The following is a 15650-nucleotide window of genomic DNA, read 5'->3' on the forward strand; positions in this document are numbered from 1 at the left end:
TAGAATAAGTAGAATCAGAAAACAATAATACACAACTTCAATATTTATTAGGTGAAAAAAGAGATTGTATTTTACTACTAGTCTGTCAGAAAAAAAGGCAGGAGTAGACCAATCAGTGATGTGCTCACAAATACCCAGCACACTAAATTCTAAATTGTTCATAGAATTCTAAAATGGTTATTTTTCAACAATTGTCATTGTTGGAGTCAAACTTTGGTAAACTTTTAGTATGTTTTTAAGTACATTTGTTACTACTGTAATAAAGCACATTTGTGGTACTGTAGCAGCAGAACAGATCGAATTGAATAGGAGTCAGTATAGGCCATGAGTATTAGGCCTACAAATTAAAGTTAGGAGAATTTTGAAATTATGAGATTAACATAAAATATTAATTAAGGCCTGTTTGAAATGTAGTACATTTGAGTATGTCTTATAATAACGCCATAGATTATATGACCGCTTTACAGAAAATGCATGTTTCTACATTACAATTAAGAGTTATCCGTTATCAAATGTGACTGTGTCCATCATGTCCATATATCAATTTATAGTTGTAAGATAAATCATGCAGTTAGCTAACATGTATTCATTTTAGGCAAAAACAATGAGCTCACAATGATAATATATAGAACATTTGGCAGTTGTGTATGTTGATTCAGAGTTGGCGTCATCTGAAGTCCTGGCAGGGGTTGGCGTCTTCTCTTTACAGGTGTTGGGTCATCTGAAATCTTCGTAAGAGGCTGGATCCAATCTGGAGCTGCCGTAATCTCTAGTTACCTCAGGATGGGCATCTCGAGGTAGAAATAGAAAAGCAAATTGAAAATACTTGGCGTAGCTTCTGTTCATAACATTTCAAGCAATAGAGATAGTTTTGATCTGAACTAGAGTACACGGTTATGAGATGCTTTTTTTGTGGATGCTTAGCTAAAGAGATGTCTTTAATCTAGATTTAAACTGGGAGAATGTGTATAAACTCCAAATATTATCAGGAAGGCTATTCCAGAGCATCTTCCCCCTTATCCTGCAATGTCAAAGAACCACCTGAGATAATAAGTTCTATTGAAATGTATTATTTTAAATAATCTATTTAATTCTTAATTCATACACTCACTGTGTGTGTGTATATATATATATATATATATATATATATATATATATATATATATATATATATATATATATATATATATATATATATATATATATATATATATATATATATATAATGTGTGTGTGTGTGTGTGTGTGTGTTTGTATATATGTATACACACACACACACACACACACACACACAGTGGGTATGGAAAATATTCAGACCCCCTTAAATTTTTCACTCTTTGTTATATTGCAGCCATTTGCTAAAATCATTTGTTCATTTTTTTTTCCTCATTATTGTACACACAACACCCCATATTGACAGAAAAACACAGAATTGTTGACATTTTTGCACATTTATTAAAAAAGAAAAACTGAAATATCACATGGTGAACCTTCGGCCCAGTCTGAGGTCCAGAGCACTCTGGAGAAGGTTTTCGTCCAGGATATCCCTGTACTTGGCCGCATTCATCTTTCCCTCGATTGCAACCAGTCGTCCTGTCCCTGCAGCTGAAAAACACCCCCACAGCATGATGCTGCCACCACCATGCTTCACTGTTGAGACTGTATTGGACAGGTGATGAGCAGTGCCTGGTTTTCTCCACACATACCGCTTAGAATTAAGGCCAAAAAGTTCTATCTTGGTCTCATCAGACCAGAGAATCTTATTTATCACCATCTTGGAGTCCTTCAGGTGTGCTTTCATGTGTCTTGCACTGAGGAGAGGCTTCCGTCGGGCCACTCTGCCATAAAGCCCCGACTGGTGGATGGCTGCAGTGATGGTTGACTTACTACAACTTTCTCCCATCTCCCGACTGCATCTCTGGAGCTCAGCCACAGTGATCTTTGGGTTCTTCTTTACCTCTCTCACCAAGGCTCTTCTCCCCCGATAGCTCAGTTTGGCCGGACGGCCAGCTCTAGGAAGGGTTCTGGTCGTCCCAAACGTCTTCCATTTAAGGATTATGGAGGCCACTGTGCTCTTAGGAACCTTAAGTGCAGCAGAATTTTTTTTGTAACCTTGGCCAGATCTGTGTCTTGCCACAATTCTGTCTCTGAGCTCTTCAGGCAGTTCCTTTGACCTCATGATTCTCATTTGCTTTGACATGCACTGTGAGCTGTAAGGTCTTATATAGACAGGTGTGTGGCTTTCCTAATCAAGTCCAATCAGTATAATCAAACACAGTTGGACTCAAATGAAGGTGTAGAACCATCTCAAGGATGATCAGAAGAAATGGACAGCACCTGAGTTAAATATATGAGTGTCACAGCAAAGGGTCTGAATACTTAGGACCATGTGATATTTCAGGTTTTCTTTTTTAATAAATGTGCAAAAATGTCAACAATTCTGTGTTTTTCTGTCAATGTGGGGTGCTGTGTGTACAATGAGGGGGAAAAAAAAAGACCTTAAATGATTTTAGCAAATGGCTGCAATATAACAAAGAGTGAAAAATTTAAGGGGGTCTGAATACTTTCCGTACCCACTGTATATGGGATTTACAACTTCTGTGATGGCAGGGTTTTGTTCTTTAATCTTTTGCTCTTTCCCTAGAGCCTCTGACTCAATAATCTCCGTCACTTTTATCAGGTCTAAACATTATGTTTGCACAATGTAATACCTAATATAATACATATCTAAAAACTCTGGTTTCCCTCGCTCCAAGAAGTAGTCAAGTGTATATACTACTTTATGTAGTTGGCATAAGATATGCATCAGGCTTAACTTTACATAGACTAATTAACAAATTTAGAATTTCTGGGCATTTCAGTTGCATTCAGAACATGGTTGGATGTTGACTCTGAGGTGGCTTGTTGGAAAATAGAAGCCTCTAATGTGCTTCTACGTCACTTACAGGATTGGTCAAATCTATTTCAAAGGAAGTCTAAATATAATTCGATATTATTGTAAAATTCTCTTAATATCTAGATCAGAGTGTAAAAATTTGCTGTGACTTCTTTGATAAACAAGGTTTATGGTGATATGGTGATGGGTTTTTTTTTTTGTAAGTTGAATCAGTTGTAAAAGAGCCCTTGTATAAGTTGTTGTTTGCTGAATAATGATCATGTTTTAAATCTTACATTACTATAATGCAGGATACTTCTTTGAAATGAGGCATGAATCTAATTACTCAGCAAACAAAATTGAGTTCATAGAACCCAAAGGAAATTGATTTAGTAGATCATTCAAAAGTGAAGATCAGCAAAGACAATGTGAAAATGGTAAAGGCATGAAACATTTTTATTTATAACCTTTTAAATATAATTCCAATTAAGGACCATATTCTGGTGAAGCTTGTATTCTGTTAAGTACATGCTTCATAGAGTTTACAGCTATTGGTGTATTTCTATATAGATACATGATAATCAGCATTTATCAAATAAAAACAATGACTGCATTTTAGTACTTAATCAACATTCATTTTCAATGGCTTTCCACAATTATTCTCCATGCTAAGATTATTGATGAATTAGGAAATGTAGGCTAGTAATCACTTATATATATAAATATAAGAATGATATGGTGCTGTCATCCATCTGTATCTTGATTTAATTTCTTTTTAATGAAATGCCATGGGTCATCAGAGATTAAACACCCTCGCTGTGCTCTCAATTGAATCCATCCGTCTGCTTGTCGGTCCATCGCCAGATCTTAACGAGAAAGCCATTAATAAGTTTCACCCAAATGAAAGATAATCTTTTAATTTAAAGTTAACTTCACCGCTGCTGAATCAATCTGTTTTATTTTGTTTGTAATTTGGAATGTTTATTGGCTGTAGTTAAAGCGAAGCATTCCTTTCACTGAGTTGTAAGAAATGGCATTTAAGGTGTTTTAATAGCACCATAGTTGCACAATATTCAATATATTTCTTTTTATTATTACTTTTGTTTATACTACTTTTATTCATGTAATTTCTATGTGAGCTATTATGCACAGCCGTAGGCCAGAAATTGTTAATCTATGTCCACATTTATCTTTTTTTAGCACCTTACAGCATGAGCATTTTTATTACACCATGTCAAGTTAAAAGTTATTCACCCATAGTTTGTTCTGTACTTATATTACTTTATTTTGCTGAATTTGTTCCATGGATTCCACTGGCCTTCACATTCATCTTTCCTCTGATTATTGTCATAATAATTATAACTCGTATTCCAAGTTGCTCTACGATTTAGCTCTGCACTTTGTCTTTAGATGCATTTTAAGCCTTTTTTTCACTCTCATTTCTCTCATTTTGTAGTTTACTTTCTAGCAGGGGTGTCCAAACTCGGTCCTGGAGGGCCACTGTCCTGCAGAGTTTAGCTCCAACTTGCTTCTACACACCTGCCTGGAAATTTCTAGAATGCTTAGTAGGGCTGGCCACACACTTGAAGATTTTGCGCCCGATTTGCACCCCCTAGCGATCAGGGGGCAGGGCCCGATTCAAGGCTTGTCATAAACGACTTCTTGTCCAAAAAAATCCTCAAATTGTGTGCTGTCATTATGATTGTTTAACTGCTCCCGATCATGTCGGAGCCTGCACAGTCCCAAGTCGTAAATATCAAACATGTTTGGTAATTTACGACACCTGATGATCGGGCTGCCTCTGATTTCCGTGCCGTGTTTCCCACGATAGCCAACACTGTAAAAAAAAATCTGTTCAGTTTATGGTAAAATACCGGCAGCTGTGGTTGCCAGAAATTTACCGTAAAAAAAATACTGTAGCAACATTTTAGATTTTACAGACTTTACTTAAATTTACAGTAATAAACCGTATTTAATTATCTGATATAATGTTAATTTATTGACCTATTGAAGTATTTATATCTGTTTTGTGCCATAGTAATACACTGACAACCACCAATCACAGTGGAAATGAGAGTCACATGATGAATTACAGACCATCACAAGCAGCTCTTTCACAAGAAAGTTAATACTAATATATAGAAGCTGCACGGTGTCATTCACTCAAACACTAAACACCATCATGGTAACAGACGTGAAATTTAAAAAATGCAATAAATATTAATTTAACAACATTAAATGTAACATAAAACCCTAATGTCATAACTGATTAGAAAAAAACTAAGAAAACTATGAAGAAACATAGTTATTTCAACAAAAATACATCAAATGTGAAGTGTCACGCAGGGAATTGTGGGAATGTCAATTTACGTTTTTTTTACTGTAAATTATATGACTTGTTCTTTTTCACTTCCAAAAACTGTAAATTTAACAGGATTTTACAGTAAAATTACATTAAATGTACCGTTAGATCTATCACAGTTGTTTACCGTATATAGTAAGGAAACTTTCTCTTAACCAATTAACAGTTTTTCACTGTAGCATTTTTACAGTCTTTGACCGTTAAAATCACGATAATTTTTTACAGTGAATGAGAGTGAGCAATATGAAGGTAATATGATGCCATAAAGAATTGCATGCACAGGGTAAGATTTGTGAAAGTGTACATAAGTTTGCAAGCGTAAATTAAATTTGCATGCGCAAGAGAAGATTTGTAAAGGTGTAAATCGCCTTTCAAGTGTAAGAAAAAAATATTTGCAGCATTTTACTGTTATTCGTAAGTGTAATTAATGCATTGTGAAGCTGCAGCTTCATGCTAACGCAAAATAAATAGGATCTGTATTCCTCTGACTTCCATTTTTCCACGCTTGCACTTTTGGCAAATTTTTTGCGCACAAATGCGGCCAAAAGCATTGCAGGCCTGTGAACAGCAATTTGCAAGCGAAAACAACAGAGTCAGGAACTGCAAAACAGATTGATCGTGTAAAACCAACCTTTGTGTAAAAGAATAAACTGTTGCAAATGTCTGAATGACTTGGGGCAAAAAAGTTCCCGAAATAACCCGATTTGTACAGTTGCGTCTTTCTTTTACCTGCGCTTCCAGTTTTGGCACGATTCTCTCACTTATTGAGTTTTGCAAGCGTGAAGAGGAGGGCGGGTCCACCTTCATCATGTAGCCAATCAAATGAGCTTCTACCTGACTCTCGTTTTACTCTTATCTGATTGGTTCAATAAACACGCTAGGCGCCAGAACACATCTTTATCTTCATTTGGCTCAGAAACGTTCTCGTTAGTGAAATGGTACTTTTAATTCACACATACATATTGAAATGAATTGGTTAAATAAATAAATAAATAAATCATGATTGCTTAATAAGCTGTGCACCATTAGGCTAATTATATGAATTCATACTGAATTTCGAGCTGGTGTGTTAAGAAAATTTCTGTGTATTCAATGCATGTATCCTGCTCATCATCATAATAATCATCATCATCATCATCATCATCATCATCATCATCATCCTCCTCAGCAGGCCAAATCAGTTTGTAATGTTGATGCTGCTGAATGTAGGCCTAAGCCCTATTCGAACTGGGTTAGTATTATCTGGGGACCACGTGTGATTTAGAAATTACCAACCCACATCTGAATTTCGTGTGGCGCATTCGCACGGGATAAGCACATAACCTGTGATTTTACTTGAATTTACTGACTTATCTCCCAGATATGATGTCAATAGGCTATTACTTGGAAATGTCTTGTCATTATAGGTCTAGCTGTATGATATAACCTAAAACGAAACAATTTTCCTTACCGCATGCTGCATACATGTAATCCATCTCCATCTAATCATTATTTTTGTTTTTGCTCTTCTGATGTTTTTCATCTTTCTCTTTCTGCAAATTGTATAGTTGTATGGTGTAGGCTATAGCGATATGACCCAGCACCCAAAATACTATCAAAACACTCCAACGCAGCCTCCATTCTTTGCGAAAGATGGATAAAAAAGCGCACTTGAAACAAAAATCTTGAAAAAAATATATACGACCTCGCCAAATCACAGAGATGCCGATTCGCACGGGACTAAAATTATCACAGGACCTCTGTGTTCGGCGAAATATGGAAGGTCATTTGCGGGTGAATTTTTACTTTACAAATTACAGACATGGCCGGTTTGCACGGGATTAAGATCAGACAATCTCCACAATTATTACAAATGACTAGAGGTCACCAGGTAATACTAATCCCGTGCGAATAGGGCTCTAGTATCTGCACTACTGCATGCATAATTTCACCTGTCAATTAATCATGGGTGATTCCAGAATTATTATTTTACTAAAATGAGTTACAATAATATTGCTTCCCTTTAACATGTATTTTAAGGGCCCTTATGTCTGTGGTCTCCCACAATAAAAAAAAAAATGGTTAAGATTTGAGAATCGTCTAGTGTGTCCCAGGCCTAAGACCTTGATTAGCTGGTTCAGGTGTGTTTATTTGGGGTTGAAGCTGAACTCTACAGAACAGTGGCTCCAGGAGCGGGATTGGACACCCATGCTTTAGAGAATGATGGGAATGAAGGAATTCTGAGAAAGTACTTGTATTGCAATAATTCACTTTTATTGTAATATTTAATTGGTATGATATATTCCTTATTGGAGCTTCGGTACTAAATTGACTAATTTGAGTTATTCTAAAACATGTTCAATCACCACGATCCTTGACCCTTGATTTGTTCCAATCCCATGGGATTTATTAGTATATTTGCCTTCAAATCTTCTTAACTCAGTGACAGCTCAATCTTGAGGGAGAAAGGGTTTTTATTAAGTATGTAGCTCTGAGTAAAGCCTTTGGCAAAGACAAACCTTTGGCTAACAAGCCAAGTCTTTAATTTGACTTAGTGTGTTTGTAGAAGTCTTCAGAAAGAAAATGCTTAAATGCATAATGCTCAAAAAAAAAAAAAAAGGAAAACTTTGGTAATGGTTTCATTTCCATGACAGCAGAACTCAAATAATTGATATAATTAAATTATTTAGATATAAATAAAAATATATTATAAGTAAATCTTGTTTATTTTTAGTATTGAATTGGGTTAATAGTAAGAATTGCCTTTCTGGTGAGGAGCTATTGTTATATTACTACATTAATCACATGTAATACACCACACACTATTAATGTTTCACACCATATTTATGTCATTTTGGTTCGAACCAACACCTTGTTAGTCTATGGTGCCGTTAGAACTCAATTTCTTTTCTACCTTGAAATATGTCATAGACTCAAGTCTCAATCTTTGCATTGAGACTAGTGGTGCATCTCAATCAGCTCCCTATAGTTCAGTAATCAGGGCACTGATCAGGGACTTTCTAAAAAAAAAAGTCCTTGTTTTGCACTGAAATGTTTGCTCCCTAAAATGTACCACAATGCATCATTAACCAGGAAGCATCCACTTCAAGGCGTACGCACGTCTCGTAGATGGCGCTCCCGCAGAAGTGATAGTGTTAAGTACCTCTGGGGGTAAGTCACCTAGAACCTCCACATCCCGGTACCAGACATGGAGTTTCCAGAGGTCTGGACGCGGGTGCCATAGCGAGACGTAGTGCTAGCAATTCAAGGCAGTTGAGGGCCCGTCCACACCCCTGACACTGCATGCCTATTGTCGGTGGCACCCCAGCTGGTGGCAGAGGCATCTGTGAACACCACAGCATGCCTGGACACCTGTTCCAAGGGGACTCCTGCCCGCAGGAATGAGGGGTCTGACCACGGGCTGAAGGTCTGGCGGCATGCCGGTGTGATTGTCACCCGCTCATCTCGGGACTCGGCCGTGAAGCCAGTGCTGAAGCGGTCTCATAGAGCAGCAGGAGCGGAGTGACCGCTGCTGCTGCTTCCATATGCCCCAGGAGCCTCTGAAAGAATTTCAGTGGGACCGCTGTCCTGCCTTTGAAGGTGTTCAAGCAGTTCAGCACCGACTGAGCATGTTGCTCTGTGAGGCGCACTGTCTGTGCGACCGAATCCAACTCCATACCGAGAAAAGTGATCCTCTGCATGGGGCGAGTTTGCTCTTTTCCCAGTTGATCTGAAGACCCAACTGGCTGAGGTGCCTGAGCACGAGGTCCCTGTGTTCGCATAACTGATCTCGAGAGTGTGCTAAAATGAGCCAGTCGTCGAGATAGTTGAGGATACAAACGCCCTGTTCTCTCATGGGAACAAGGGCCCCCTCTGTGACTTTCATGAAGACACAGGGAGACAGGAAAGCCCGAAGGGCAGAACCTTGTACTCATATGTTCGACCCTCAAAGTGCAGAAACGGTCTGTGTCGAGGTAGAATCGAGACATGAAAGTATGCATCCTTCAGGTCAATCGCTACAAACCAATCTTGGGGACGGATGCACTCAAAAATGTGTTTCTGCGTGAGCATTTTGAACAGTAGCTTGTGGAGGCTCAGATTCAAAACTCGCAGTTCCAAGATTGGTCGTAACCCACCACCTTTCTTAGGTACAATGAAGTAGGGACTGTGGTGCCCTGACCTCATATCAGCTGGAGGGACCGGCTCTATGGCGTCCTTTGCCAGTAGGACTGCGATCTCCGCCCGCAAGACATGGGCATCGGCTGCTCTCACTGGAGTGGATGGCTCGAAACTTGGGGGGATGCCGGGCGAACTGAATCGCATAGCCGAGCCTGATGGTCCGAATGAGCCAGCGAGACTGACTGGGGAGCGCTAACCAGGCTTGCAGAGACCGTACAAGCGGGACCAAAGGGACAGTAGGCGTACCCGGAGTGGGCCAGCGAGGTGGAACACAGGGACTCGGCTCGGGAGGCTCTCTCTGGGAGGCGGCCCGTAGCGGAGTCTGAGTGTGCTGTGCAACACTTACCTGGTTCCACGAGGCAGGAGGTACAGGAGGCGGCTTGGTTGCGTTCTCGGACTGCACACTGTTAATTGCCTGCTGGCGATAGAAGGGGCGGATGAGAGTGGTGAAGATTCTCTCCCCCCACTGCTCTCCGGGCCCTCTTCGGACCCAGAGATGGAAGAAACTGCTCTTTTATTGAAAATTTGGGTACCGCTGGTTTTGAGGCCAGTGGCGGAACAAAAACAAAAGGGGACAAAGTCACCGTCTCCCGAAGAGCAGTCCCATCCATCTCCGGGTCGCCCTTCCTAGGGCCGCTTGCTCTTGGCTTTACTTCTTGAGGGGGGCCTGGATGGGCCGTTTAGGTGAAGGCTGTTGCTGCTGCCCCCAGCGACGAGCAGACTGAGGGGCGGTGGGGTGGAGGCAGCAGCTGACCACTGTGGCAGGATGTGCTTGATGGCCTCAGTCTGCTTTTGTACAGCCGAGAACTGCTGGGCGAAGTTCTCGACCGCATCACCGACGAGGCTGGTAGGGGACACGGGAGAGTTAAGGAACCGGAGCTTGTCGGTCTCCCTCATGTCGGCCAAACACAGCCAGAGATGGCGTTCCTGGACCACAAGTGTGGACATCACATGACCCACTGACCACGCAGTGACCTTCGTCGCACAAAGCACGAGGTCTGTTGCGGCACGAAGTTCCTGGAGAACTTGTGGGTCGTGACCACCCTCGTGCAGTTCCTTAAGTGCCTTGGCCTGATGGACCTGCAGCCACGCCATGGCGTTCACGGCAGAGGCGGCTTCCCCACAGGCCTTGTAAGCCTTACCGGTTAGGTCTGACGAGTGCTTACAAGCCCGGGAAGGGAGACCTGGTTTTCCGGGCCAAGCAGAGTCAGGGCACAGCTGCATAGCAACGACCCGCTTCACTGGCGGGATATGCGTGTATCCCTTAGCCGCCACGGTTTGAAGTCTGATCCACGCTCCGATGCAGCAATCGACATCTGTTCATCGCGGGCAACATTGAAGGAAACGACTGGTACACACCTCGAGGGAGGTCCAGAACGTTCCGATGGTGGTTTTGCTGGCTGCGGAGCGTGAGAGGGATGAGGGTTCCTAGGGGGGTGTTTTCCTGAAGGAAGCGCGCTCACTGTGAAAGCTGAAGTGCAATCGCACCTGCTGCTCATTATATACCCGTGCTGCGAGGCTGAACAGCTGATGCAAATGATTGCACGCCAATGTGTATTGGCTCGTTTTAGTTTCACTCGAAGTAGATTGACCTCTCTAGTGAGATTCCTATCAGTCTTTCATGACGTACGTCGAGAGTGACCGACCCATAAGGGAATGGAAGTTCTAATACTCACGTGAGCCAACTCACAACACATAATGACGCAATGAAGGTTTTGAAAAAACAAACCATTATTTAATTATATTTCAGTATAAACATACATTGCTAGACAGGTACTGAACATAAGCTAGCTAACATAATAATTTTACAACTGAAATGATGCAGGTATATGTAACAATCAAGGTATTTATCGTAATGTACTTTATAATATATCAAAATAAAATTGTTGTATAAATATCAGTTCTGCTGTTGTTCATAAATACCAGTAGTACTTTGTACAATGAGGGTATTAGCCGCTTTCCGACTAAGTAGTTACAGGAACTTAGTTATAGGAACTGTCCACTTCTAAACAGTTCTATGAACTACTCTCCCCCAAACTCGGTTTTGCTGTTTGCGTTCGCACTGGCCAAGTGGCCATAGGAACTGGTAGGAGGGGTAAGGGAGTGACGCAAGCACGACGACTTTTTGGACGGAGCGACGGACCTTTATTTTGACGGCGCTGAGAACGCCAGAGCAAACAATGCTCGCATTCTGTGTTCATTAGTTAGCGATCTGTCTAACAGTACTGTTTAACATGTTATTAGATAGAATTGTTATAGAAAGTACACAGTATATGAAAAAAAAAAGTTATTAGCCTATGCCGTGTGGTTGATGTCCAGTGTTGCTAGCTGAGCAGAAATACATAATCATGTTTGACTTGGTCCCCTCAAAGCTGCGTTGGGTTTTCTCTTCAGCATAAAGGTTTAGAGGCCCATCTATCACTGTTTTCTATGTTTGTATCTAGTTTCTGGAGTAAATATGTAGGCTATAATCTGTGTGTTTACATAGCTGTTTTAAAAATGGCAGGTGCTGGTGTTTTGCGTGCGTTCGGTCATCAGCGTACACTAACGTCACGGGTAGTTCCTATAGAGATCGCTAAGACATGTGACCAACTGGGCGGCAACGTCATCAGAACGCAAAGAATTATGGGTATGTTTGGCCTGTTTCCATGGGCTGGCGAGTTCCTAGAACTAAAGTCGTTCCTAGTCGGCGTGTTCGCACCGCAGGAACATACGGGTACTTTAGCCAATAGTTCTAGGAACTGTGAAAAGGTTCCTCCGGTTGGAAAGTCTGACTCCTTACTGTCTTTACCAGTTCCCGAATTTACATACATGATGTACTGATTCACGACCTAGGAGCTGATTGAGACATGCACCCTTGGACTCGAGTCCCACTGAAGAATCATATAGACTGAACTCGTAATATGCATGTGCACGCCATCAGCATTCTCACGGGTTTGCGTTTTTGAAGTTTGCGCATAAAGAACTTAAGAGTTTTCTGTTAAAACGGTGTTGTGTTAGCGGCCCCTAAGTTAATAACTAATGATCGTTGCAACGGAAGTGAATCAATCAAAACTAACTTTAGCTGGACAATAACTTTATTCTAGAGCTGCTATAAAGCCAAAACAATCTCTGTTACTTTAATTTCCTATTATCAATGTAAAGCCGCTTTGGAACAATCTACATTGTTAAAAGCGCTATATAAATGAGGATGACTTGACTTGACTTGACTTGACTTGACTTGACTTGAAGTCTTGACTTGGTTTTCAAGGAAAAATGTTGTCCTGTTGAGTAAGCACTTAAAAAATAAAGACTAGCCTATAACTTGCACAGTTCCTTCTGTGCCAGCTTGGAGGATAGTATATCAATTATTCATTTTAAAAGTACATGGTATTAAATATGAAAAGGATCAATCTTGATATATTTGCTCTTAGCATTTTTTGATGAAATATAGTTTAAACAAAATTTATACATACATAATTGTCCTTTTACTAAAAAGGATTTGAGACTTGGACTCATGACAAAGGGCTTGACTTAAACATCTTTGATTTGCATTACATTCAATGTATTTTATCATTTACATGCATTCCCTGAGAATTCCCTGAGAATCAAACCCATGACCTCGATGTTGCTTGCATGCTCTGCTGTTTGAATTACAGGATCGCTACAGAACTGTGTTTTTGGTGCAGTTTTATTTTATTTTATTATTATTCTGATGAACATTCTGTCCCCTCAAACTAATGTTTCAACTGTGTGGTCAAGAAGCAATACACGTGTCATTGAATTGTGGTTTCCCTGTTATTACACCAACCATGTTCCTGGATCAACTTATCGCCTCATTAATAGACAACAAGACCCTGAAATAGGTGTATCAAAAAAGGTTCTACAGTGTCCAGAGGCAGGGTTGGGAAGCACTGCATTAGACAACTGACGCAATAAATGCCTTTTATTTATTGGAGTCTGATTTATGAAGACATTTTACTGGATATGCTACAATTACCTCTATGAATGAAAGTTTCTGATTGCTTTCTAATTTCTAAGTGCATCATGTTGCATCAGAGTACACGTTAAATATGCTAAGGCTATGGTCCAAACAGGGTTACAAGTACAGTAGCCTATATGTCGTACAGAGCAGGGGTTTTCAAGCTAGGAGGTCTATGGGAAAAATTAAAGGAAAAGGAAAAATAAATGAAATGTACATTTTATGACCGAATTCAGAATTAATTGAAAAAATTTGTTTTATTTTGCAGAGAGTTAGTGAGAGGGTCGGAGGGGCAGAAGGAACTAAATTAGATTATGACTTTACGGAAATGGAAAAGGTAAGTTTCCTTCAGCGAGAGTTATGATTCTCTTTCAAGAAGCATGGCAGTGAGCATGTGGTTGTTTATTAGAATTCTAATTTTGGAAGGTTTAATTAGGTCATCTGTTGACTCAAAATTATAGTCTAATTAAGCGTGAATATTTTGAGTGAGTTTATAAATGTGTATTTTAGAGTATCTCTTACAAAGATGGTTAAAAATTGGATGGATGGCATGAATGAATGAATGAACGAATGAATGAATGAATGAATGAATGAATGAATGAATGAGCAGCTACTGGGGGCTTTAGGGCATCTAGCTGATATGTGATGCCAAACACTGCTTTTGAAATATGTGGAATGTTTAATTCTTTCATGTTTAAAAAATGTTTCTTTCTGTTCTATTCTTGTATGTTCTCATCTTTACTGTACTATAGAAAGTTGACACCACCACAAGGGCAGTGCTGGACATTATGACCAAGACAACGGAGTACCTGCAACCCAATCCAGGTACATGTTTTTTTCATTGTAAATCTTACAATTTAGCAAATAAAAATGTAATTAATGTACATCTGTTTGTGTTTGTTTCTGTAGCAACTCGTGCCAAGATGAGTATGATGAGCTCCATGTCTAAAATCCGTGGAGGAGATAAAGGTCCCGGCTACATACAGACTGAAGTCATCCTGGGAGAGTCCATGCAAAAGTTTGGCAGGGAGCTCGGGGAGGATTCCTGCTTTGGTAATGCTTGCTTTGTTATAAACATACTCAATGTAAGAGCCGTTAGCTTTGTGGGCAGCTATCTCACACATAGCGCAGTATAAACATACACAATGCAAATGGCATTATTCCAAAATAATGAGTTCTATTTGTGTTCATCAACAAGCTCTTTTGACTACACGGTTACTTAGTTAGCAAACAAGATTAAACTATAAAATATGCGTCATTCTTCTGTTGGTGTGTAAAAAGCAAAATCCATGACTGAATGGATGTATCGATCATAAAGAAAAAATACGTGGTAGTATGTTTAAACCATTGCACCACAGATTGATAACAGAAAATCTGAATTTCAAACTGCAAACACAGTTCAACACGATGCATGATAAGGGCATTTTCAGACCCGTTTGCTTTGTTCTGAAAAAGTGTTTTAAATTGTTAAAATGTTACATTTTATTTTTATTTCAGTTTGCTTTCACACGGCAACCTTTCAAAGCATACCATAATGTGCTTATGCAAGTCACATGCGAATAAAACTGTCCTCTCATTGGTCAGAGTACATCTGTTTGTTGCTCATACTGTAGCATCACCCATAAATATGGACTGACAAGTTAGCTCTGCGGACTTATTGTGACACACACACACACACACACACACACACAAACAGGCGCACACATCTTTGTGGGGACTCTCCATAGACGTAATGGTTTTTATACAGTACAAACTGTATATTCTGTCCCCTTACACTAAACCTACCCATCACAGAAAACTTTCTACATTTTTACATTTTCAAAAAAATATAATTTAGTATGTTTATTAACCCATTTCCCCCGTGGGGACCGCTGGCTGGTCCCCACAATGGAGGTGATCTCATGTTTTACTATCCTTGTGGGGACATTTGGTTCCCACAATGTAATATAAACAAAAACACACACACACACACTCTTATATGAAAGTAGCCATCATTAGACCCTAGAAGTATGCCCCAAATCATATGGCAGAAGTAGTAGTGACTAGTATGCTATTCCGAATTCATATTGTTTAAATGCAACCCACAAAAACTGACGAGACTCACTAGCATCAACACAAACACAACACATTTTTCAAATGTTTATGAATGCAAGCTTTTGGGTGTTTAATATGGTTGTCTAAAATCACAGTATACTGTATACTTGCCAGCGAGCCAAATCTAGCCCATGCCAAGGTTACCAATGACCCGCAGCCATAATCCAAAATGTTTTGACAATGTAGTTCTGCTTTTGTGG

General features: G+C 39.9%; 1 protein-coding gene across 1 annotated transcript in view; it reads left to right on the plus strand.

Annotated features, from left to right (window-relative positions):
• Positions 1-15650, plus strand: part of sh3gl2a (SH3 domain containing GRB2 like 2a, endophilin A1) — a 36909-nt gene that overhangs the window by 14770 nt on the left and 6489 nt on the right. The window contains exons 2-4 of the mRNA XM_084401668.1: positions 13625-13693; positions 14109-14181; positions 14266-14409. Coding sequence (XP_084257794.1) covers positions 13625-13693; positions 14109-14181; positions 14266-14409 — 286 coding nt within the window. The remainder of the gene's footprint in view (positions 1-13624; positions 13694-14108; positions 14182-14265; positions 14410-15650) is intronic.

Source organism: Rutilus rutilus (assembly GCF_951802725.1).
Source record: "Rutilus rutilus genome assembly, chromosome: 2".
NCBI classification, from domain to species: domain Eukaryota; kingdom Metazoa; phylum Chordata; class Actinopteri; order Cypriniformes; family Leuciscidae; genus Rutilus; species Rutilus rutilus.